This window comes from Mercenaria mercenaria, chromosome 9 (genome assembly GCF_021730395.1).
Source record: "Mercenaria mercenaria strain notata chromosome 9, MADL_Memer_1, whole genome shotgun sequence".
Taxonomy (NCBI): domain Eukaryota; kingdom Metazoa; phylum Mollusca; class Bivalvia; order Venerida; family Veneridae; genus Mercenaria; species Mercenaria mercenaria.
In genome coordinates, this window is record NC_069369.1 from 42,612,781 (window position 1) to 42,640,218 (window position 27,438).

The following is a 27,438-nucleotide window of genomic DNA, read 5'->3' on the forward strand; positions in this document are numbered from 1 at the left end:
ACGCCCATCAATGCACTATCATGAAATATGACCTTTAACGTCTAAGTGTGACCTTGACCTTTGAGCTACGGATCTGGGTCTTGCGCATGACACGTAGTCTTACTGTGGTACACATTCATGCCAAGTTATTTGAAAATCCATCCATGGATGACAAAGATATGGACCGGACACGAATGCACTATCATGAAAAATGACCTTTAACGTCTAAGTGTGACCTTGACCTTTGAGCTACGGACCTGGGTCTTGCGCGCGACACGTCGTCTTACTGTGGTACACATTCATACCAAGTTATTTGAAAATCCATCCATCGATGACAAAGATATGGACTGGACACGAAAATTGCAGACAGACTGACAGACGGACAGACGGTTCAAAAACTATATGCCTCCCTTCGGGGGCATAAAAAAACACTGATGAGGAGTGTTATATTTGTTCACTGATAAAGGTTATGAAAAATATTGTCTATTATTATACCCAACCCATCAGAGAATACATCAAGTAGTAATTAGAACATGCTCCTACAGTTGTTCAGTTGGAACTTAGTTTTGGAAACTTGGTTATTACCAGTATTTTACCAGTATTCTATTTGAATATGTTCCCATGGGTTGACCGCCTTCTGATTTGTTTACAACTGTTCTCAAATAAATAAAATTGTATTTCATATCTATGTGATGCTTTAAAATCTTTTCAAAAACAATGAGATAAAATATACTGACAATTAACAATTTGACAAAGCCCTCTGTTCCGTGTACCTACAATCAATGTAAGACAAAAGCATTATTATGTTGAATAGTTATAAAAATATCAATAAATAAATATTCTTGATAAAACAAATTTGACTCCACTCCATGACTCCACTCCAATTTTGACTCCACTCCAACTCCGAATTTGACTCTACTCCATGACTCCACTCCAATTTTGACTCCACTCCACTCCAAATTTGACTCCACTCCATGACTCCACTCCAATTTTGACTCCACTCCACGACTCCACTCCCTGACTCCACTCCACGACTCCACTCCATGTTTTGTAGTATGCCCATAATAATAAATGTATGTTAAGTTGATCCTGACTAATGAAATAATTTTGAATGGAATATATTTACTGTAATAGGCTTAGCTTTTAGAATTATATGGAGTTTTTTTAAATGTGAGCTTGAAGTTTGTATTCGAGTAGTTTAATAAGTGAAGAACACATTTACAGTGCACATCACTTTGTGTACTACAAGAAGTTTTTCAAATGCTGATAAATATTCATGGAAGGTTTTTGAAAAAAAAAGGAATGAAAAAAGTGGGGGGGTAGTGGGGGAAAGCTGGGGTGACCGGGTGAGGGTACAAAACTTCACATGTTGATAATAAATATTGATGGAAAATAAAAAAATGAAAAAAAAAAAAAAAATTGTTGGGGGTGGAGGGGTGCATGATAGGGGTGGTGGGGGTGACTGGGTGGAGAAGCGAGGTGGGGAAGGATACAACTTTGCATGTTGAAAAACATTCATGAAAGGTTTAAAAAAAAACTAAGATTTTTTTTTTTGTGGGGTGGGAGGGTGGGGAAGGGGAGGGGTGTGACTAGGGCCGTGGGGATGACCGGATGTGGGTACACAACTTCACATGTTGATAATAAATGTTCATCGAAAAAAATGAAAGAAGTTTAATGAAATTCTACCAATTGGTTACTTTGTTATGTACAAATATGTGGATTTTTAAATAATTAAAGGGCAATAAGTCTTAAAGTCTTAAGTTACTAAAGAGATCCTGACGAAATTGTGTGTGCACTACCACATTATTGTGATCTAAATTCAGTTTAAGTTTCATAGTTCAAGGTCAAATATGTTATGAAGCAGGAATTGCCATATTTATAGTACCCTATATAGTTAACACCAGAAACTACTAAGGGCCAAAACTCTGGTGTTACTTGGGCAATCTGACTGAAACTTGACGGGCCATATTTCCCTATAGTGGTGGCCATGTATATAAAGTTTTATTTAAATATTCCAAACCACTTCCTAGATATGGCTCCAGACGGACTGACGGAAAAACGGAAGTTCCTACATATGGGTATATATGTGGCTACTCTTTTGTTCTCTCTATTGTTCTTTTAGCCACGTAAGAGAAAAATAGCCACGTAAAAGCCTTACAGAATAAATGAATCAAAGAAAAAGTACAGTTACCTATTGTTCCTATAGCCACCTAAGTATGCAAATGTGGGCTCGGACGGATGGACAACGCCAAAACTATATCCCTCCGCCTTCGACGCAGGATAAAAAGATGTTTTAACAAAATACAAGCACGAGAATCTCACTGTTAACACACATCAACTCTTCTGTTAAGTGACAGGAACAACAGTTTTATGCTAGAGTAATAAATTATTCTAGCATTAAACTATTGTTTTTGTGGTTTCCATAGGGTGTTTTAACAAGAGCTGTCTGATGACAGCGCGCTCGACTATTCGAAGAATTGATTGAAGAATGGGGTCAAAATATTTTCACAGATATTCAGACAAAAGAAATAAATAGATTAGACAAACAATGTTCCTGTATTTCTTTGATTTCGGTAAGTCTTGCACTAAATGGCAATGTATGAACCAATTTCAAAGTCCAAAAAGGGCCATAATTCAGTCAAAATAGTTATGTACTCTTGCCTACAGATGGAAATCATAATGATAAACAAGTGTTCAAAGTTTAAAAGCCATATGTCAAATAGTTTTGACAAAACGTGGACTTGTATGAAAACAGAACCAATTTCAAAGTCCAAAAAGGGCCATAATTCAGCCAAAATAGATGACAGAGTTATGTACTCTTTCCCACAGATAGAGACTATCATACTAAACAAGTGATAAAAGTTTCAAAGCCATATGTCAAACACTTTACAAAAAATATGAACTGGTACGGAAAACTTAACCAAGATTTCTAAGACAAAAGGGGCCATAATTCAGCCAAAATCCATGATGGAGTTATGTACTCTTGCCTATAACTGGATATGGTGATGGTAAACAGGTGTTGAAAGTTTCAAAGCTTTATCTCAAAAGACTTTGACAAAATATTAACTAGTACGAAATATTAACCCAGATTTCTAAGTCAAAAAGGGCCATAATTCAGCCAAAATCCTTGATGGAGTTATGTGCTCTTGCCTATAACTGGACATGGTGATGGTAAACAAGTGTTGAAAGTTTCAAAGCTTTATCTCAAAAGACTTTGTCAAAATACGAACTGGTACGAAAAACTTAACCAAGATTTCTAAGTCAAAAGGGGCCATAATTCAGCCAAAATCCTTGATGGAGTTATGTACTCTTGCCTATAACTGGCCATGGTGATGGTAAACAAGTGTTGAAAGTTTCAAAGCTTTATCTTAAAAGACTTTGTCAAAATATGAACTGGTACGAAAAACTTAACCATGATTTCTAAGTCAAAAGGGGCCATAATTCAGCCAAAATCCTTGATAGAGTTATGTGCTCTTGCCTATAACTGGCCATGGTGGTGGTAAACAAGTGTTGAAAGTTTCAAAGCTTTATCTCAAAAGACTTTGTCAAAATGTGGACTGGTACGAAAAACTTAACCAAGGTGTGACGCCGACGCCGACGCCGTGGTGAGTAGGATAGCTCTACTTATTCTTCGAATAGTCGAGCTAAAAATGTAATCAAACAACACCAACATTTCTGTGCATTTCATGGACATTATTATGGCATTATCGTTGCGTTTGTGTTTGGTTCACCTCTCATTTAGAGAATTTATTATCTCCAGGGAAACATGTACTAAGTTCAAAAATATATTTAACCAATAATAAGTTCAAACTGAAGAAAACACACCTTCAACGTTTGATTCATAAACTGTAATATCACTGATCGCTTCAAACACTGGAGCATTGTCATTGACATCCACCACAAAAATGTTTGTACTTACTGACGATGTCAAAGCTCCATCCGACACCCTGAATACAAATACAATACACTAATATATAACCAGCTGTTAAATATGATGTCTGTAAGTTCTGAAAATATAAGTTTATCAATTACGGTGAACTACCCAGCTGGGTAATTAAATATTGGCTGAAAATCTGCTGCAAATAAGACCTGTAAAGGCATACTAATATCTCTCACAGGCTAGACTTCTCTGTATATGAGATGGGTGAAATTTTTCCCAAAAATAGAATTTCTTCAAACTTTGGATATTGAAGGACAATCATCTAAGAAACAAAGATATGCAATAAAAGTCATAGGTCACCAGTATTGAAAAAGAGTTATCTGCCATTGAAAATGGCATTTTTGGAGGAAATGCCATTTTCAAGGGCAGGTAACTCGTGATCCTAGACCCAATGGAACTTTAATGCCTTTAATGCATAGCTTTAACTAATTCAAGGGCCATCACTCTGTTCTTGCAGAGTGAAATCCAATAAAAGAACTCAGGTGCACAAATTAATAGGATAAACAAGTGAATGAAGTATTGCCATGCAATACAAAGTCCCCTACTGGAAGGCACAGCTAATTTTCTCTACTGCAACAATGTATAAACAATATTGTACTATATATACAATATGTTATAACAAAACACTTGGATTAAAATTTGTATATATAAAAACCTATAGTTGTTTTCATATAGCATTTTTTTGGCCGATTACCAAAAAGGTATCATATAAGTTATTTATAACAAAAAAATAAAAAAATAAAAAAGTTCTATATAAGTCCATACAAAACTCTTAACCAGGTAGAGATACACCTAAAAATGGATGTAACAATCATGTTGTACGACAAAAACTGGTCTCAATTTTTCCCTATGGCCTGTAATAAATAAGTTACAATATAAGCTATTTATAGTAAAAACAAAGGGACATAATTCTAAAAACAAGGTTGCCTCATGGTGGTGAACATTTGTGCCAAGTTACATCAAAATCCCTCCACACATGAAGAAGAAATATTCCGGACAAAGTCATTTTTGAATCTGGCATTTGACCTCTAAGTGTGACCTTGACCTTAGACCTAGGGACCTGGTTCTTGCGCACAACAATTCGTCTCATGGTAGTGAACATTTATGCCAAGTTACATCAAAATCCCTCCATGCATGAAGAAGAAAAGTTCCAGACAAAGTCATACTTGTATCTTACTTTTGGCCTCTATGTGTGACCTTGACCTTCGACCTTGGGACCAGGTTCTTGCGCAAGACACTCCGTCTCATAGTGTTGAACATTTGTGCCAAGTAATATTCAAATCCTGTTTTGCATGACAAAGTTATACACCGGACAGGAAAAATGTCCCATTGACCTTTGATCTCCAAGTGTGACCTTGACCTTTAAGCTAGGGTTCCGGCTGTTGCGCATGACATGTCGTCTCATCATGGGGAACATTTATGCCAAGATATATTAAAATCCCTTGATGGATGACAGAGTTCTGGACCGGACAGGAAAAAAACCCTATTGACCTTTTACCTTCAATTGTGACCTTGACCTTTGAGCTAGGTGTCAGGGTTTTGCGCAAGACACCTCGTCTCATCATGGGGAACATTTGTGCCAAGTAATATTAAAATACCTTCATGGATGGCAGAGTTATGGACCAGACAGGAAAAAAGCCCTGTTGACCTTTGACTTCCAATTGTGACCTTGACCTCTGAGCCAGGGGTCCGGGATTTGCGCATGACACGTTGTCTCATCATGGAAAACATTTGTGCCAAGTGATATTAAAATCCTTTAATGAATGACAGAGTTATGGACCGGAAACAGACCCTATTCATGCCATGTTAACATTTGACTGCCAAGTGTGACCTTGACTTTTGAGCTAAGGGTCTGAAAGATGTGCATGACACATCATCTTGTTATGAGGCACATTTGTGCCAAGTAATATTAAAATCCCTTCATGGATGGCAAATTTATGGACCAGACAAGAAAAAAGCCCTGTTGACCTTTGACCTTCAATTGTGACCTTGATCTTTAAGCAAGGGGTCCGGGTATAGTGCATGACACGTTGTCTCATCATGGGGAACATTTGTGCCAAGTAATACTAAAATCCCTTCATGGATGAGAGAGTTACGGACCGGACACGAAATTGCGGACGGACGGAATGACAGACGGATGGAAAAGCACAACCAGTTTTCAACCAGTAGGGGACTAATAATATTCCTACACGATTTCATGACTTTAGCTCAATTCTTTTTTAAGATATAACAAGTTATGCAACCCACACTTTTAAGCACTTCATGTGTATTTTTCACTAAGTCCATGACCATAACTGGTCTGGCTGAGAGAAATCACAAACAGAACACCGAGTGCACTTCACATGCTACATGTTTTACAACTCTGAGTCAAAAAAAATTTGAGATATATGCAACACAAATTTTTATGCCCTTTATGCATATTTTTGTTTAAATTAAAGTCCTAAACTCTGATCTGACCAACAGAAATCACTATCTAAACCCAAGTGCATAACTTCACATGCTGAATCATATTCCCATTACATTCCATGACCTTATATGCATATTTTTGTCTAAGTCAAGGGCCATAACTATGGTCTGGCTAAGTGAAATCTCTAACAAAAACTCAGATGCACAACTTCACATGCTGAACAATAATTCTGTAATGATTCATAACTCAAGGTCAAATACTAAGTCAAAGGCCATAACTCTGATCTGGCTGTGTGAGATCTCAATTAAACTAGAGCTATCACTAAAGGTGATGAATGTACCCCCCACATGCACTGACACAGTACATTGCAATTTGACGCACACAAGATTGCATAATTATGTGGACTGTATGTATATAGACTGTATGTATACAGTATAGTAACAAAAAACAAAGTCCCATAACTATGCAGAATATTTATCTAAAAGAAAGTAACATGCACCATGCACAATTAGGGTTGATACTGATCACTTGTGTGAAGTTTCATTAAATTGTGTGCAAGGGTTCGGAAGATTAGGGGTGCACAAGATTGCATATGCAGACTGTATGTACATAGTATGTGAACAAGAAACAAAGTCCCGTAACTCTGCAATTTTTGTCGTTGAAACAACTTAACATGCCCCATGCACAAGTACTGTTGTTACTGATCACTTGTGTGAAGTTTCATTATATTGTGTCAAGGGGATGAGGAGAGATGGTGCACACAAGATTGTGTCTATGTATATAGTATAGTAACAAAAAACAAAGTCCCGTAACTCTGCAAATTTTTTTTCTGAAAGAACCTAACATGCCCCATGCACAACTACTGTTGTTACTGATCACTTGTGTGAAGTTTCATTCAATTGTGTCAAGGGGATGAGGAGAGATGGTGCGCACAAGATTGTGTCTATGTATATAGTATAGTAACAAAAAACAGAGTCCCGTAACTCTGCAATTTTTTTATCTGAAAGAACCTAACATGTCCCATGCACAACTACTGTTGTTACTGATCAATTGTGTGAAGTTTCATTAAATTGTGTCAAGGGGATGAGGAGAGATGGTGCGCACAAGATTGTGTCTATGTATATAGTATAGTAACAAAAAACAAAGTCCTGTAACTCTGCAAAAAAAATTTCTGATAGAACCTAACATGCCCCATGCACAACTACTGTTGTTACTGATCACTTGTTTGAAGTTTCATTAAAATGTGTCAAGGGGATGAGGAGAGATGGTGCGCACAAGATTGTGTCTACGGACAGATAGACGGACAGACAGACGGATGGACAGACAGACAACCTGAAACCAGTATACCCCCCCTTACAACTTTGTTGTCGGGGGGTATAAATACCACGTGCTCAACTTCACACACTGCATAACAAACCTGTGAGGTTTGATGACTCTTGTTCAAATACTTTTCGAGATAAGCAAGACATAAATTCAACTGGACAGATGAAGGAACATGCAGACAGACAAAATATTTTGGCACAAAAATGGAGACTCAGCTAAAACACTTATTGTAGGCTTAGGTAACTATGTGGCTATTATCTCTTGCAATTTTTTACCTCTAGGCATGAAAAAAAGCATGCATAATTACTACAGTGGTCAGAATTATGAAAAGAAAAATATGTTAAGATCAAATCAAGAAATGCCTTGGGCAATGTGTGACATCTTTTGTAGTGAAATTTGTCAACTAACAAAATGAATTTTTTAAAAAGTTAAAACCTATAGAATTTCACAAGATAAAATTTGTTGAGAAAGCGAATGCTGGTAAGAGACACTTTTTGCTACATTGTACTTATAAATATTTGGCAAAGTATGGGGAAAAACCTAGAAATATGAGAAAATTAAAGAAAATAATCTTCAGGAACGTTAGATGCATGAATGTGTTACTCTGTATAGCAAGTTATTTAGGTTGATTACTTTTCCATTGCACTTATATCAAAAGGACAGTGTCGGAATTGACAAAAAGTGTTCACTCAACAATTTCACTCAATAGGCAGATTGTTTCCCTTGTGTAAATAAGGTCTCTATATACACATTTATGTCAGCGAGCTTGTTTTTGAGATATCTGCTCATGATTAAAGAGATGGACCCCACATTACACGCTGATATTAAGACATTATTTGGAACTGATTTAACACTTCAAAAATTTAATATCATTTTTCATCTTTAGAAAGATAGTTATATTTCTCTTTTATTAAATTTACTCACGGGTTGGGATTAATTCATAAAATGATTTCTATTTCCCTATACAGAGTCCAGGTTTTATTCTATGTTATCCAGATGATAGACTTTACGCCATTAATTCTGGTTTATCAAACGTGTGGAACTCCCTTAACACAGACGTCTAAAGCTATCTAGGCTCTGACTGGGTCTTTAATTTTCTGATATTTTATTGTAGACGACTCTTGTGATAGCTTACATATATTCTATTTTCATTTTGCTTTTATGAATAAAACAATGACTTACTCTAAAATAATAGGGTATTTAAGTGTAGCTCCAATCTTTTCATAATCGAATGTTCCCTCAAAAACATCAGATTTTACTTTGACTGTGGTGCCAATGACCTCAAATAATTCTTTTGTTGTCGCTTCCTGTAAATTATTTGACTCGATACAATACAAGTTTCTTAAATATTAAAAACTGTTCCAATACAGGTTAATCAAACAAATGTAATAAATACAAATACCAACAAAAGTTAATACACCTTTTAAATGAATGGCCACATTGCAATTTATAATTAATAAGAGCAACAGCTTTTGCAGAAGTTGTCGACATGGTGGTGGTGGAAGATTGGTCACAGAAATGGTTGATAAATATGGCAAGGTGAATGTATTTCTGCTTTCATCGGTAAGTTTTCTAATGAGTTTTACCTTAATTTTTTCACATTTAGCTGGAAACATCAAGTGAGACAGGAGCCCACATATGGGTGGTTTTCAAAATAATGAGTTTTTTTTCTATTTTCTCTCACATTACTTTGATTCAGTTAAGTTTTAGAAAGTGTTTTCCGTTTTGGGGCAATTTATACTCAAATCAATGTAGTCAATAAATGTGTGAACTTTCTGCTTAATGGCTCAAGCAGTTTTAAAGATAGCTCAATTTGTTCCCTAGCACCAAAAAAAGTGTGACATTTTACATGAAGGCTTTCCTTTTTTCAAACCAAGTTTTATAGTTATAGCTTTTACTTTTTTATGTAACTTAGACACAGTTTAAGCAAAATACTTTTTTTCATGAATTACCTATTATTCTAACCAATATTTTACATCTTGTGATGGAACCCCTTTTACATAAAATAGGGAAAAAAAAGCTTTTAAATGTTGACCATTACACATTGCCGCATCCTCTGACCTCTCCATGAATATTGACGCCAGTGAAAACGGAAGTACACTATGGCATGTGGCGGTACAATGAAGTAATTTTAAGACTGGTTTGCAAATTGTTTTGAACATTATGGATCAGCGACTATGATCATATTGGATCAGTCTAAAATCTCGCATGCACGTGTTTACAATAATTATTGCCTCCGGGTATGATTTAACGGTTAATTGTTTGCAGATTGTGACAGTAGGTGTAAGATAAGTAATGCCTCGGGCATGAATTTCTTGATGAACAAGAGGATTATAGACAATTATCAAAATTATGTTTGAAGATTAGATAATCGATTTCCGGGCTACCTGATAAGGAGTTTCAAGTATTTTAATGCAAAATGTGTGAAAAGTTTTACACAGGTCTTGTTAAAAACTTAATGATCATTTACAGAAATGCGTTGTAAAATATATTTTAATGAAAAACAGCATTTATTTATCTTTTTTTACGCGAGCTCTAAATTTTACATTTTATACAAAAGTAATTTAAGACGCCGGGTCCCGATACTGGCTATTAGCTATGCCCGAGTCACTGGTATTTACTCCCCTTGAATTCTCTTCAATATAGAGGTATGCGGGGTAAACAAAGATCGATTTTCTTAATTTTTGAGTCGGGGGAAATGTTTGGTCTTTTTCTATCCCCATATATGGCATGCATCGGTCCTTCGAGACCAGAATCTCGTAAAAAAGTGTGCTTCTTATATTCGTAGGATGACGGTATAAGACTAGTCTACAGTTCAACACAAGCTTACTGCGGCTAATAAGTCAAAAATATAACAAGAGGGCCAAGATGGCCCTAGGTCGCTCACCTGACTAACACCTAATAACAGTGTAAACATGTTTTACCTAGTGATTTCATGGAGATAAATATTCTGACCAATTTTCATTAAGATTGGACCAAAAATGTGGCCTCTTGACTGTAAACAAGCTTATTCTTTAATCTGACCTGGTGGCCTAGTTTTTGACCCCACATGACCCAGATAAAAATTCATCCAATATTTCATGCAGACAAACATTCTGACCAAGTTCAATGCACATCAAATGTACAAGAGTGTTAACAAGCTTTTTCTTTGATTTGACTGGGTGACCTAGTTTTTGATCCCATATGATCCAGTTTTGAACTTAGCCTAGGAATCATCAAGACAAACATTCTGACCAAGTTTCATGAAGATAGGGTCATAAATGTGGCTTCAAGAGTGTTAACAAGCTTTTCCTTTGATTTGAACGGGTGACCTAGTTTTTGAACCCATATGACCCAGTTTCGAACTTGGCCTAGAAATCATCAAGATAAACATTCTGACCAAGTTTCATGAAGATAGGGTCATAAATGTGGCTTGTAGATTTTTAACAATCTTTTCCTTTGATTTGACCTGATGACCTAGTTTTTGACCCGACATAACCCAGTTTCGATGCAGGCCTAGAAACCATCAAGATAATCATTCTATGCAAGTTTGTATCAAATCAAAGCATATATGAATATGAAACCTCTAAATGGCTGAAGGGCCAAAACAGAAAATATTGCCCCTTTCAGGGGCAGTAACTCTAGAACCCATGATGGAATCTAGCCCATTTTCGAAAGGAACCAAGATCTTATTGTGATTTAGGTTGTGTGTAAGTGTGGTTAAAGTCAAATATAAAATGTCACTTCTATCGTGTTCACAAGGTAAAAATTAACGAATTTTGGCCTTTCAGGGGTCAATCAGGGTCCGTAACTACGGAACCTATGATTGGATCCGACAGATTCATCATGGAATCCAAGATTTATTGTTGTTGAAAATATTTTACAAGTTTGTATCAAATCAAACCATAAATGAAGTCTATATGGTTCCAAAAGCCAAAATAGCAAGGGGGCATAACTCTGGAACCTATAATGGGATCTGGCCAGTTTTCGAAAGGAACTGAGATATTATGCCAATACAAGTTGTGTGCAAGTTTGATTAAAGTTGATTGGAAAATGTGGTCTCTATGATCACAAGCCAAAAATAACAAATTTTGGCCCTTTATGGGGCCATAACTCTTGAACCCATGATGCGATCTGGCCAGTTTTTGAAAGGAACGAGATATTACACCAGTCAATTTTGATCCCAGTGTCATAATTTGAACAAATTTGATAGTTGACCACTAGACAATACTAAATACCAAATGTCTAAGGTCTATGGTTCTGGACAAGATTTTTAAAGATTTTTCCTAAATAAGTCAATGTAAAACAAGGGTCCCACTGGGCGTGGCATATATTGACCCCAGGATCATAATTTGAACAATCTTGGTAGAGCATGCCACATACTAAATATCTAAGCTCTGAAACTGAAACTGAATAATTTGATTAAACGCCTATTTTTATACAATGAAAGGGAAAACACCTTGTTGTAATGAGAGATTCACCAATTTAGTGATACTAGAGAGAAGTTCATCTACATGTGATTTCAGTATATGTGTTGGCAAAATATCTAACTCTGAAGACATAGTATTCAATTCAATGATGAGATTTTTCACTTCATCTTGAGTCAATTAAGTAAATTTGTTTAAATTTTGTATAAAATACAAGCAAGCAGTTGTTAGACCTCCAAACGATGTTCATGTGCTACACAAAATAGTCCCATTCATGAACAGTGTGGATGAATTATCAATGAACAAGCAGTTCTTATTCAACCCACTCACAGTGACCATTTAGATTATATAAGATCTATCAATGATAAGGTATTCCAGCCCATGGTTACATCACAAGCTGGGTCAGACAGAGTTCATCTTAGATATGAGGCACATTAAATTTGTATTTGTTTCTCATTCATGTATATTCATAGACTGGCATTTAAACAGAAAATAAATCTACCAAAAACCCGCAACCATCAGACATTTCAAGGCTTTGATTTTTTTACTTATCAGCCCAGTAAGCATATGATGAAGATAAACTGGTGTGTAGCACTAACTGTGGACCAGGGATTTGTATAACGAGTCATGTAACGATATATACTATTTATAAACGTTGAGTAATACTACAGCTATCTGGTGTAAAAGTGATGTAATGGTAGCATCCCTGTCAAAATCCCCAGAAAAGAATTGCTGCCCATAGTGAGTGACATTAAAAGAATCAGATACAACATAATGCATTACAATTGTATCCATCACCCTCTATAATGAAATCTTTTTTGGTTGTTTATTTTATATGCCTGTTGTTGTTTGATGGTGTCATACTTACACTATGACGCACTGTCTCACTAACTGTTTCCAGCCAAACTTGAAATTCATTGGAAAACTTACCAATGTCAGTTGAAATATATTCACCTAACCAAATTTATTCACTCTGTCTGCAACAAATCCTTTACCATTGCAGCGTTGGAACCACCACCTCTGCAAAAACTGTGGCCAGTGTGACATTTCGCCGCCTTATTTCCACAATGCCATAACTAGCTTTTCCATAGTTTTGGGAAACGACGTTTAAAGATTTGAGTGTCAATGACTTTACACTATGTACAGCCTTGTTGAACTTAAATTTAGCCTGTTTATGTTAGTACTTAGTGACAAGGCCACAAATTCACCATCATACAGTCATAGAGACATGGACTTACGTCACTCTGGAATTAAGGGGACAATTTGTATAGCAATGTAGCTGTTCAGTAAATAATTTAAATATTTCTGTAAGAAATCTACAGATATAGAGTATATTGTAAAAAGTTTTAATGATATGGTTAAACGTAAATGAAGATACTACTGAAAAATAACGTATCACATAAAACAATTTTTGGCAAGAACACACCTCTTGCAATTATTAATCCCCCGCCGTGGCGGAGGGATTATAGGAATGGTCTCAGTCCGTCCGTCCTTCCGTCCGTAACAAAATCGTGTCCGGTCCATATCTCCTAAACCCCTTGAAGAATTTTCATGAAACTTGGGTCAAATGATCACCTCATCAAGACGATGTGCAGAACCCATGAGTCAGCCTTGTCGGTTCAAGGTCAAGGTCACAACTCAAGGTCAAAGGTTTGAGCCTGCCATTTTGTGTCCGCTCTATATCTCCTAAACCCCTTGAAGGAATTTTATAAAACTTGGGTCAAATGATCACCTCATCAAGACGATGTGCAGAATCCATGAGTCAGCCTTGCTGGCTCAAGGTCAAGGTCACAACTTAGGGTCAAAGGTTTTGAGCCTTCCATTTTGTGTCCGCTCTATATCTTCTAAACTCCTTGAAGGATTTTCATGAAACTTGGGTCAAATGATCACCTCATCAAGACGATGTGCAGAACCCATGGGTCAGCCTTGTCGGCTCAAGGTCAAGGTCACAACTCAAGGTCAAAGGTTTGAGCCTTCCATTTTGTGTCCGCTCTATATCTCCTAAACCCCTTGAAGGAATTTTATCAAACTTGGGTCAAATGATCACCTCATCAAGACGATGTGCAGAACCCATGAGTCAGTCATGCCAGCTCAAGGTCAAGGTCACAACTTAGGGTCAAAGGTTTGAGCCTTCCATTTTGTGTCCGCTCTATATCTTCTAAACTCCTTGAAGGATTTTCATCAAACTTGGGTAAAACGATCACCTCATCAAGGCGATGTGCAGAACCCATGAGTCAGCCATGTCAGCTCAAGGTCAAGGTCACAACTGAAGGTCAAAGGTTTGAGCCTTCCATTTCATGTCCGCTCTATATCTCCTAAACCCCTTGAAGGAATTTTACAAAACTTGGGTAAAATGATTACCTCATCAAAACGATGTGCAGAAATTATGAGTCAACCATGCCAGCTCAAGGTCAAGGTCACAACTAAGGGTCAAAGGTTTGAGCCTTCCATTTTGTGTCCACTCTGTATCTCCTGAACCCCTTGAAGGATTTTCATCAAACTTGGGTCAAATGATCACCTCATCAAGAACTCATGAGTCAGCCATGTCAACTCAAGGTCAAGGTCACAACTGAAGGTCAAAGGTTTCAGCTCTGTATCTCCTAAACCCCTTGAAGGATTTTCATGAAACTTCGGTCAAATGATCACCTCATCAAGATGTTGTGCAGAATTCATGAGTCAGTCATGTCAGTTCAAGGTCAAGGTCACAGCTAAAATCAAAGGTTTACCCGTTCACTATCCATAGCAGTGGCGGGGGATTTAGCTGTCTTTCAGACTGCCTTGTTTTTAAAGCTTATGGAAAGTTTGAGGCATATTTGTGGTAGTTAATACAATACATCTTAAAGCATTTAAGTGAAAATTTGTTTGTTGAAATTTGTATTATGTAAAATATTCCTGGGCATTAAAACTCATACTCACTGACTTCTCCATACTATACGTGAACAATGCGGTGGCCGTGTCTGGATCACTGGCTGACAGCCACACTACTACTTCTCCTCCTTTCGCAGTTTCTGGTAAATTGATTATATGATTTTCGTCTAACTGATCTGGATCGGGGCGCACAAACACAGGCCCTGAAATGGAAATTTTCACAAGCCAATAATTATCTACAATTATTATTTGGGTCACATAGACGATAGGTTGGAAAGTTTTACATTATTGTATAAAGTTTCATCTTATTCTTTTAATGGCTTGCAGACAGACATTCTGACATACATTTCAAATGTTTGCTTCTTGTGTTATTTTTCAAATGTCATCATATGAAAATCAAAGCTATCCAGTACTGACTTAATCAGTGTATATGTAAAAAAAACGTCAGTGAGTGAAAAGTATTTGACAGAAATTTAAAAAGCTGAATGTTTTTGAAAAGAGTACATTTTTCTTAGCTCGACTATTCAAAGAATAGTCTATTCAAAGAATAGTCTAGCTATTTTACTCACCCTGGCGTTGACGTCTGCATCACATCTTGGTTAAAGTTTTGCATGCAAGTACATATAGCTATCATTTAAAGGCATATAGCTTTGAAACTTATTTTTCCTTTTTCTAGGTCAATTACCAACCTCACTAGGTCAAGTCCCATAACTCTGACTTGAATTTTTGGCCAAATTATGCCCCATTTTGAACTTAGAAAATCCTGATTAAAGTTTTGCATGCAACTTACTATCTCCAAAATTAATGCAGATATTGGTTTGAAACTCTATAGATATTTTAACATTTAAGGTAATATTCCTGCTTCTGGGACAATTTGAATAGTTGAGCATTGGCTGTCTTACAGACAGCTCTTGTTCTCATTTATAGTGAAAAAACCTCGGAAAGTTTGATTACATGACTGTGCTTTTTATAACTAGTTATAGAAAAACTATCCTGTAAACACTAAATCAGTGCATATGTGAACAGTGGCAAGGAGGGATAAAACACATCAATTTTCATTAAAAGTTGAATGTTTTGAAAAGAATAGGCACTTTCCTTCTGGAATACAAGAAGAAACTACTACATTTATTTTATATACCCTAAAGCACTGTATGTATAATTGTAGTTTTGTTGTCTTTGTTTGCCCTCTCTGAAGAACATTTCTACAATCTCTCTGACCTGTCAGATGAGCTTTGGGAAAAATGAAATCGATGTAACAACTTAAACAATGATCTTTTTTATAACCATTTACAAGACTATCCTGATTGCTCTTGTGGACATTGTATTGAAGATGCGGGACATTTATTTTTTAAATGTCGCCATTATGCCAATGCTCGTCGCTTGTTACTTATCAATACTTGTAGATTCCATTCACTTAGTACTCATGAATTACTTCACGGAATTGATTCACTAACTGATGAGGAGACCAAACCTTTGTTTTTAGATGTACAAACATATATAAATTCTCTAGCACTGCCTCCTGAATCATTTGACTTTATATTTGATTTGAGAACTCTTGAGTTGGACTGGGTGTGAGGTGTGATGAGGTTGCATTGAATCATTTTGCGTTTGATTGTGTATATTGTTTTTCTTTTCGGTTGTTTTTCTCTCTCTTTTTCTTCCATTTAAATAGCTTGTTATCTTAACTCTTCTACTATATATGTAAAATATCTGAAAATTATATTTTGTTAAGCACTATTTTTCTATTCCAGTTCAAACAAAAATCCGCCATTTAGTTTAATCTAACATTAGTTTGACACCCAGGGACAGACTGATATCTAATGTTGGTAAAACTTGTAGTCCAACTCTTTTGTATTATCACACTATTGCAAAGTTACCGAATGTTTTTTGATGTACTGTAGTATTATATGTCTTGATGTACTGTATATATATATACATGTATTTCAAAATGTAACTGCCTGAATATATGTACAACTGAAAGCGCTTGCAGTGAAAAATTAAAATTATTGAAAAACAAGGAGCTGCGTTCAATAAACGCTTGATGCCCGCGGTGGCATCCTTGTCGATACAAAGCAACCTAAGTCCAAAACGAGGTCAAGTTCAAGGTCAAGGTCAAACTGAGGTCAGGTGATGTCTGAAGATGAGGAATGGTCACAGGTTACATCTGCATTAGTATCAAGTCATTCTAGTTAGGGGTATTGATGCTAGACGAAATGGTCCCATTTGGTTAACCTCGTACGGACGGACAAATGGACAGACGGACGAACGGACGGATGGACAGACAGGACAATCACTATATGCCTCCCGCATCAGTAGATGCCGGGGGCATAAAAACTCAGAAGTCTATTGCTGTTTTTCGTTCGAAATTGAATAATATAAATGTATCTGTATATGTCATGCAGACCTGCAAGTAGACTGGCTCCCGTCCCTATGTTTGTTCTTATTTACGTACATATGTTTACTCATTAAGAGGGAAGTAACTTCAGCAGGTTGTTTCTACATTGACTTTTTTTATTGTCCCTGGCTCCGAACATGGTTCAGCCATCAAATAAAATGTGCTATTTTAGAGGCTAAAGATTTTCTTATTTTGCTTGCAGTACTTATATAAAAAAAAACATGCAGCCAGGAAGCCAGGCTACCCTGCAAGTATCAGACTGATTACTTGAAAAGAAAAAGCTAGATAATATTATATGACCCTTTGTACTTTTTTTCACATAAATAGTGTCAAATTATTCCATTTCATGTCCGCCCAAAGTAATATCTCAGACATGATTTGAAGGATTTCAATTAAACACGATGATAATGTTGCCATGCAAGGTTCCAAGAGAACATTAGTTATGGCCCTATAAGTACTTATGCTTACAATATATGGCATTTCTTTGCAAATTTAATGTCTTTTAAATTTAAAGGCGGCCAATCACATTTGACCAACATTTCATGACATTTTTCAGTTTTCATAATATTAATTCTGCTAGAGATTTATTTAAGGAACAAAAGACCTATTATATAGAGTTAAATCACTACTGGAAATGTGTATTTTATTATTTGTAATTACCACCCTTTAATATAAAAGATTTTAAAAATTGGACTATTTCTTTTGATTTCAATATGATTTCCAGTTTTACACTTGCATTTGATAGATAAATGGGATATTTCAACAAACTAAAAGAGAAAGCAAGTTTCAAAACAGCATGCATCTTTGGAATTCTTCTATTTTTAATCTATCTTGGTTGCGCAACTGAGGCAAGGGAGGTAATAATAATTTACTAATTAATTTTGGCAAAATATGCACCAATATCAATGCAAATCTTTGACAAATTTTATACAGTAGGGCATATATTCATATTAATCCTTATGCAAAATATGTTTATTTAATTTATACCAATGCTAAAATAATGCTATCTCCATGGTTGGTTAGAATTTTGGAAATACTTCCAGTGAAAATCTGACATGTATTAATTTTTAAGAACCAGGTGACCCTAAATAAGTGTAAGTGACCAGTTGGTTCTGATTAACCACCTTTAAGGTCCATTTTTGCTATGGTATATTGTGACCAAGCTTAGTAGATACATATCGTTCTTAAAGACTGATGTACAGTATGCGTTTTGGTCAGTGGGTTCAAGGTAAAGGCTGCTGTTGCTAAAAATAGAAAACTGTTTCTGTTCAATAAGTTCAGTAAGGAATATAGGGTATTGCATCCAAACTTGGACTCTAGGAAGCTTGCATGTCTTAAAATGTAGTTTGGGTTGCTAAGGTAAAGGTCAAGATCATGGTTACTGAAAAATAGAAAAGTGGTTTTCTCACTGTAAGTTCAGTTAGGAATGAGGTAAGCAGACCAAACCAGCTTTCATAGGGACCTTTTTTGTTTCAGTTAATGTAGGTCTTGTCAAGGTCACTGTTATCAAATACAGAAAAATAACATTTGATCAATGATATAGAATGAGTAACTTTCAATTGCATTTTAATGTTTTTTGTAGGGCCAGAGAGTGCTTCTTCACAGGTGAAACCTTTATCCCATTGCCAGGTGTATCCTATTATACAAATTTTGGTCAACAAAACATAACCACCTGATCAATTACACTTATTTGTGTTCACCAAGATCTTACTTATACACATCAGATTTTCACTGGAAGTATTTCTAAAATTTGATTTTCCTATCCTGGTTGCCCAACCAAGAAGGCATTATTTTAACATTAATAGTAAAAACTAAATAAACATATTTTGCCTAAGGAATAATATGAATTTAAGCACTATATATTAATAATGTCAAAGATTTTCATTGAAAAGTAAAGTGCATATTTTGCCAAAATTAATCAAAAATGCAAGTTTATAAAATCATTTTACCTCCCTTTGTCTATATTAGTTGCGCAACCAAGATAGACTGAAAATAGACAAATTCTGAAGCTAAAAATTGTTTTAAAGCTTACCTTTTATTTCAAGTAGTTGAAATATTCCAATTTATATCAAATGCGACTGTAAAACTAGGAATTACGTGGAAATCAAAAGAAATAGACCGCTTCTTACATACTTTTGTATTGAGGGGAGGTAATTACAAAATTTCATAAAAGTAATATTGTGCATTTCCAATAGGCATCTAACTTCTGTAATGAGCCTTTCAGTTCCCTAAATAAAGGATGGGATATGATAAGGACCAAAAATGGCCCCCACTAAATATGCATGTAAAACAACACCATTCCATTGGTAATTAACTATATTTTTCAAAATCCACCAAGATATAATGACCAGACGTCGGTAATGAACCAAAAATAATTGATTATTACATCTATCGAAGACTTCCGCTGAAAAGATATTTGATCATTTAGAATGGGGGTATAGAAAACTATTTTGCAATATATTTTAGTTATTATTGCTGAACCCTATAAATTGTATGTGGTCACAAAACACAGTGATCCAACTTCTTGAAACGAATTTTTATTTTGTATTCTAAGACAGAATGATCGTGCAAAAACAAGGGAGATAACTCTTTCATGCAAGGACGACCGAAAACTGTTGTAAGAAATAAGAATTTTTTATTTTATACATCTACATTGGCTTATTCTCTAACTATTATGTCTGTTTTGTTTTATTTTGTATCAAGAAAATTTCTAAAACTAAAATTCAAAACTTTCATTTCATATGCGTTACCATAGCAACATAGAAACAGTTTTGCATTTTTCTGAATTTATAGTAATTTAGCGAGTTATTTCAAATACTTGATGAAATATTAACTTTTTAAAATAAAATTTTTTTACTTCTATATCTCCTAACATATTTAGTGTTTTGTTTTTGTTTCATATACGGAATGTTCTTCTTGTTGTGTGACATTCGTATAAAACAAAACCTTCGTCGAATAAATCAGGAGGCAGGACTTTGTCTTACAAGTTTCCATTTTTTCATATTTTCGGTGATTTTTTATTTAAATATGTAATGAAGTATCTTCATCAAGTAAGTTGAAAAAACTACATAGGTGTTCATTTTACTTGAATAAATAATATACGAGTTGAATATTACTAAATCCTTACCACATAATTAAAACACGTACCCGCAGAAATGTCACCGGAACCGAGTTAGATCGGTATTACAACTATGAAAGCATATCTATGTAGTTTATTCAACTTAATTTAATCAAAAACGTTTCCTTTGACACGAAACTATAATATCGATATGAGAAGCATGAAATATACATTAGCGTATGTAAGCTCCCTTACAGAAGAAAAAGGCCTGCTGCGTACTCTTGCTGTGTACATACAGCGTATATGATGTGTACATGATGTGTACTGAAATCAAGGGCTTTAAATAGTACGCAGGATATACACAGCACATACACCGATAGTACGTTTGTAGTACACTTTTGACATGCAAATGAGCTCTGCCGCATACTACTTGCTGCATACATGCTGTGGACTACATAGTACACAGGATGTACGCTGGAGGAATTTAGTATGCAGGAAATAGTACGCAGCATGTACGCGGCACATACACTTTTCACATGCAAATGAGCCTCCGGTGTACTACCCCTGCGGCGTACATGCTGTGTACTCCTGGCCCGAGTCCTGCGGTGTACATGCTGTGTACTCCTGCTGCATACATGCTGTGTACTCTTGTGGCGAAACTGCTGTGATAATGTAAAGTCCTTACCCCACCAACTTTCGTATGCAAATGCTGATCATTTGGACAGAAAAAAAAACCAGAAAAAAGATAAGTGACATGCATCAATAAGTATTTACCCTTACCAAAATAATGTAGATTGATGTTATCAAATAAATTAGTATGCTTTTCTTCATCCAATTTTCAATGAAATAAGTCAATTTTTGTAGCATGTAATTTGGTAAACATTTGAAGAAAATGGCGTAACTGCATCAAGGGGAAACAACTTTAATGCAACTAAATATAAGTGTTATGATTTATTATAGACGATGTGTGCGTAGTATGTATTTATTTTGATTAAAATCCATCCGAGAACAATCTAGGACTGGAATTATATAAGCATTTATACCTTTTATGTCCGTAAAAAGTAGCACACCAAAAAATTTTGGATTGATTTTTTCCAATGGGGCGAGCGCAATTAGCCAAAAACGTTCTGAAAATATATGAGCGGCAAAAGAAAATGAACAAGTCCCTCCCGTGTATATGAAGTTTACTTCAGACTTTAACTTATAAAAAAAAAACTAAGTATAAATGCCAAAAGAAATTGTACAATTCTTTCCCACGTATATGAAGTGTACTGCACAAATTTCAAAGTATCTGCGGTGTACATGCAGTGTACTATTTTCTTGTACAAGTCCCTCCTGCGTACATGCAGTGTACTCCTTAAATTTTCAGAGTCTGTGCTGCGTACTTGAAGTGTACTAGTGACCTCCTGCGTACATGCTGTGTACTCGTCGAAATAGTACGCGGCATGTACGCGGCATGCGGTGTATGTAAAATGTACCCCTCTGGCGTACTACTGTGTTCGCAGCATATACACAGCAAATACGCAGCATGTACGCCACAGAGGCTTGCTTCTGTAAGGGAGATCGTTACGGAAGGAGTGACATGAAAGGCACGTGCAGTTTCCCGCAAAAATGCCCTTATATATGTAACGTAAAATGCTTCCGATTTCCTGCAAAAGATTTTTGGTTATAGATGAAAGAATTTTTTTTTATTTTACTCCATTATGTAATATTCCAATTACAATTGTTGCATTTATATTATATATTGCGTTTATATTAAAATCAGTTTACAAGACGACCTGGGATATACCCAAGTAGTAACATTTGTATGCGCGCATGAAGACATTTCATTTTATTCTAATAGTATTAAACACTGAATTCATTAGAGCGGTAGGTATAAATTGTTTACAAAATAACAATAGGTCATGGTTGCACAATGAGAAGCAGATGCCCCGACTTTCCTCTGGATTACCGCTTTTCCTTTCCTCAGATAGAAAGACAGACAAATTCAAGACAAAACGGCTGCAGCGAAAGAGAACTGGTATAGTTGCTCAGTACGCAAGTATTAGTCTAAGAAACAGCTATGCACGTGCCCACATAATAGCTAATAAGGGATCTCTATAGTAAGTTTTCAATCATGACGAGCCCGCCCGCTTAGCTCAATAGGTAAGAGCGTTGGTCCACGGATCTCAGGGTCGCGAGTTCGATCCTCTGGCAGGGCGTATGTTCTCCGTGACTATTTGATAAACAACATTGTGTCTGAAATCATTAGTCCTCCACCTCTGATTCATGTGGGGAAGTTGGCAGTTACTTGCGGAGAACAGGTTTGTACTGGTACAGAATCCAGGAATACTGGTTTGGTTAACTGCCCGCTGTTACATGACTGAAATACTGTTGAAAAAACGGCGTTAAACCCAAAACAAACAAACAAATCAATCATGCCGAGTGATATGTGTGCAGAGGTATTTTTTATGACTGTGACTCAATGCAGACTTGGAGCGCCGGTATAAATTACAGACTCCGGTATATACCGGATTAACTAAATTTGAACGAAAAATATCTTAAATGTATATATTTTGTAACCATGGTGATGCTAACCCTAACCTTTAGTCAGTATAATATGCATATTATACACTAAATACGTGCGGACATGCAAAAATATGCATTTTTTTGCCGTGCGCTACAACTGATAATCACTTTCGGGCATGTGCAGAAGACCGGTCCAACTCTGCAATGAGTTACATCGATTTTTTATACTATTACGTGCGCACTTAACATAATTCTTATTACGTGCGGAAGTAATAGATATTACGAGAGTACAAAGTAATTAATACGTGCGCACGTTTTAGTATGACAAAAACATCCACGTCTCCCTCTGTGATACCTTAACTACATGTATATATATTCCTCCTTTTTTTGTTTTTTTTTAAATCATTACAGTTATTCTAGAAAAGAGAGAGAGAAAATATAACACCTGCATATGTGCCTTCATTTCAAAAGCGTATTCATTAACAGTGCAGAGAGCCTAGCTAGTCCGGGTCCGCTTCGACTCCGGTGGGGCGGGGGGTGGTATTGGGTTTGATCTCCTGCCCCGTCATACCAAAGACGTGAGAAATATTACCAGTAGCTCCTTTGCTTGGATGCTTGTCATTAAAAGGGAAACTGGTTTCTCTGCTCCTACCCTGATGATGGATTCATCAGTACCCTGATGATGGATTCATCAGGAATGAAATGTCGAAATTGATTCATAGTTGTAGAACTTGCTTCACAAGCTCAATAAGGCCACCGCAGATTTGCAGATCGCAGGATCGCGAGTGCGATCCCCGGGCATGGTTTTTCTTCTCCGTGACGATTTGATAAGGGGTATTGTGACTATAATCACTCGTCCTCCATCTCATAATCATGTGGGGAAGTTGACAATTACTTGTGGAGAACAGGTTTTTACTGGTACGGAATCCAGGAACTCTGGTTAAGTAAATTGTCCGTTACTGTTGAAAAACGGCTTTAAACCGCTAAACAAAACAAATCACAATCAACCTACAATAGATTATTAAAAACAATAATAAAATAACGCGTCTTTCGATATTTTAGATATTCTTTAAACACAAATATAGCTTAGCTTTTTTGTTTTTAAAATGGTTATAGAATCTATAGAGATTTTATCTTTTATTCATAAAATAAAATATTTCACACCGGAAATGACATGTCAGTGACATTAATTGACTCAACATACATTTATTTATGAAACTTCGTACGGCGATGAAACAGAGTATTCTAAAATTGATGAAACAATTCTGAGTTGTTCACTTACTATTTTTCATACGTCATAAAAAGGAAGTATAAAAACACATGTTTATAACTTTATCACAGACATACAGTAAAAGAATAATTGAATAATTATAGAAATAATGCGGTTAAATGATTTAAATATTTTAACTCGCGGCTAAAAATCTAAAATCTAAATATGGTTTGCAATTATCAAAGTTTTTGCCAGAAAAAAAGTTTTACAGGATCTGTTGGGAATCGATCTCGCATACCACTGACACCAGGCATAAAATTTCTTTTCAGCCGTCGTGCATACTGATTGCGTCACAGAGACTTATGTACAAACTACGTCATATTTTTTACATAAAAGAACTATCTACATGTGTCTACTAGTTACAGTGTGCATGAGTTATCTTTCTTGTCTCTATAACATTAAATGTAAACAATAACAATTTTATTTTTAAACAACTTTAATTACACTTTATTCTTTCTTTAAAAATGCCGCATAAACAAAATCAACTTGAATATAATCCCGAAATACAGTTCACGTAGATCTAAAACACGTAACTGATCATTAGAATGTCTAGATCTAGTTTCAGTTTCACTTTTGTATTAAACTCAGCTCTAAACATTTAATTTTCTTATAAAAACAACTTTTAGTTATCAGTTTCATGATTAGAACAAAACTCTCGCATATCTGTTTGATGCTCGGTTGCTTAGAGATGAGCACGTTATCCCGTTTCCTTCAAAGAAAAGTGAGGCTAAAAATTGCCAAAAAAGTGGAAATTCAATATGAGCCGGAGCGGGTGTCAAGCTGATTTTTTTCTGAAAATGTATATTTTAGTAACCTTATTTTCTCAGCAAAACTTCAGCTTGACACCACGTCCGGCTCACAATGAAAATCGAGCATGTAGTGTGTAAATTGTGTGTAAAAATGGTAAAAGTCACGGACCTCGACTATTTTAAAGGTCTGAGTCGTACAAATAACTTTGTTTTGAAGTTTTTAAAAGTCATAGTTTTAACGATTATGATTTTTTGTTTTAGACCGTTAAAATTTCAATTATGGAGTTTTCATATTCTAATTATTTAGGGGGCCATTTCGCATATCTTATCATATCCCGTCCTTTCTAACAAAAAATATGAAAAATGTAATAAAATGTTGCTCACTTTAAGCTATATGTAGTATTTGTTCATGTTTTCAAATATGAATTTTGGGTCTAGTTACTTTAAAGAAAATTTCAAAGTCAGCATCATTTTCCTTTTCTTTTGTTTCTGTTTGGATTCAATATGGACAAACAGCTGGTATGAAAAGCTTAACTGATTTCCATGTCCAAAAAGGGCCATAATTCAGCCAAAATAGTTAACAGAGTTATGTACTCTTGCCTACAGATGGAGATCATGACAATAAACAAGTGTTCAAAGTTTCAAAGCCACATGTCAAGTAGCTTTGACAAAACGTTGACTTGTACGACAACTGAACCAATTTCCAAGTCCAAAAAGGGCCATAATTCAGCCAACATACTAGACAGAGTTATGTACTCTTGCCTACAGATGGAAATAATGATGATGAGCAAGTGTTCAAAGTTTCAAAGCCACATGTCAAATAGTTTTGACAAAACGTTGACTTGTACAAAAATAGTACCAATTTCCAAGTCAACAAGGCAGTCTGAAAGACAGCTAAATCCCACGCCACTGCTATGGATAGTGAAAGGGTAAAACCTTTGATTTTAGCTGTGACCTTGACCTTGAACTGACATGGCTGACTCATGAATTCTGCACAATGTCTTGATGAGGTGATCATTTGACCAAAGTTTCATGAAAATCCTTCAAGGGGTTTAGGAGATACAGAGCTGAAACCTTTGACCTTCAGTTGTGACTTTGACCTTGAGTTGACATGGCTGACTCATGAGTTCTTGATGAGGTGATCATTTGACCCAAGTTTGATGAAAATCCTTCAAGGGGTTAAGGAGATACAGAGTGGACACCAAATGGAAGGCTCAAACCTTTGACCTTCAGTTGTGACCTTGACCTTGAGCCGTCATGGCTGACTCATAAGTTCTGCACATTGCCTTGATGAGGTGATCGTTTGACCCAAGTTTGATGAAAATCCTTCAAGGGGTTTAGGAGATATAGAGCGGACACAAAATGGAAGGTTCAAACCTTTGACCTTAAGTTGTGACCTTGACCTTGAGCCGGCATGACTGACTCATGGGTTCTGCACATCATCTTGATGAGGTGATCATTTGACCCAAGTTTTATAAAATTCCTTCAAGGGGTTTAAGAGATATAGAGTGGACACAAAATGGAAGGCTCAAACCTTTGACCTTGAGTTGTGACCTTGACCTTGAGCCAGCATGGCTGACTCATGGGTTCTGCACATCGTCTTGATGAGGTGATCATTTGACCCAAGTTTCATGAAAATCCTTCAAGGGGTTTAGGAGATATGGACCGGACACGATTTTGTTACAGACGGAAGGACGGACGGACGGAAGGACGGACACAGACCATTCCTATAATCCCTCCGCCACGGCGGGGGATTAAAAAAGGGCCATAATTCAGCCAAAATAGTTGAAGAGTTATGTACTCTTGCCTACAGATAGAGACTGTTATAATAAACAAGTGATAAAAGCCATAATGTCAAACACTTTACACAAAATGTGAACTGGTAGGAAAAACTTAACCAAAATTTATAAGTTAAAAGGGGTCATAATTCAGCCAAAATCCTTGATGGAGTTATGTACTCTTGCCTAAAACTGGACATGGTGATGGTATACAAGTGTATACAGTATAGTAAGAAAAAACAAAGTCCCATAACTATGCAGAATATTTATCTAAAAGAATGTAACATGCACCATGCACAACTAGGGTTGCAGGTACTGATCACTTGTGTAAAGTTTCATTAAATTGTGTGCAAGGTTTTGGTAGATTAGGCACGCACAAGATTGCATATGCAGACTGTATGTACATAGTATGTTAACAAGAAACAAAGTCCCATAACTCTGCAATTTTTGTCGCTGAAAGAACCTAACATGCCCCATGCACAACTACTGTTGTTACTGATCACTTGTGTGAAGTTTCATTAAATTGTGTCATGGGGATGAGGAGAGATGATGCGCACAAGAATGTGTCTATGTATATAGTATAGTAACAAAAAAACAAAGTCCCATAACTCTGCAAATTTTTTTTCTAAAAGAACCTAACATGCCCCATGCACAACTACTGTTGGTACTGATCACTTGTGTGAAGTTTCATTAAATTGTGTCATGGGGATGAGGAGAGATGATGCGCACAAGAATGTGTCTATGTATATAGTATAGT

General features: G+C 36.0%; 1 protein-coding gene across 1 annotated transcript in view; it reads right to left on the bottom strand.

Annotated features, from left to right (window-relative positions):
- LOC123546994 (adhesion G protein-coupled receptor L2-like) overlaps positions 1–27,438 on the bottom strand; it is a 448,877-nt gene that overhangs the window by 392,390 nt on the left and 29,049 nt on the right. Inside the window, exons 5-7 of the mRNA XM_053550531.1 lie at positions 14,972–15,126; positions 8,832–8,956; positions 3,805–3,926 (exon numbers count right to left, since the gene is read on the bottom strand). Of these exons, the coding sequence (XP_053406506.1) occupies positions 3,805–3,926; positions 8,832–8,956; positions 14,972–15,126 (402 nt within the window). The remainder of the gene's footprint in view (positions 1–3,804; positions 3,927–8,831; positions 8,957–14,971; positions 15,127–27,438) is intronic.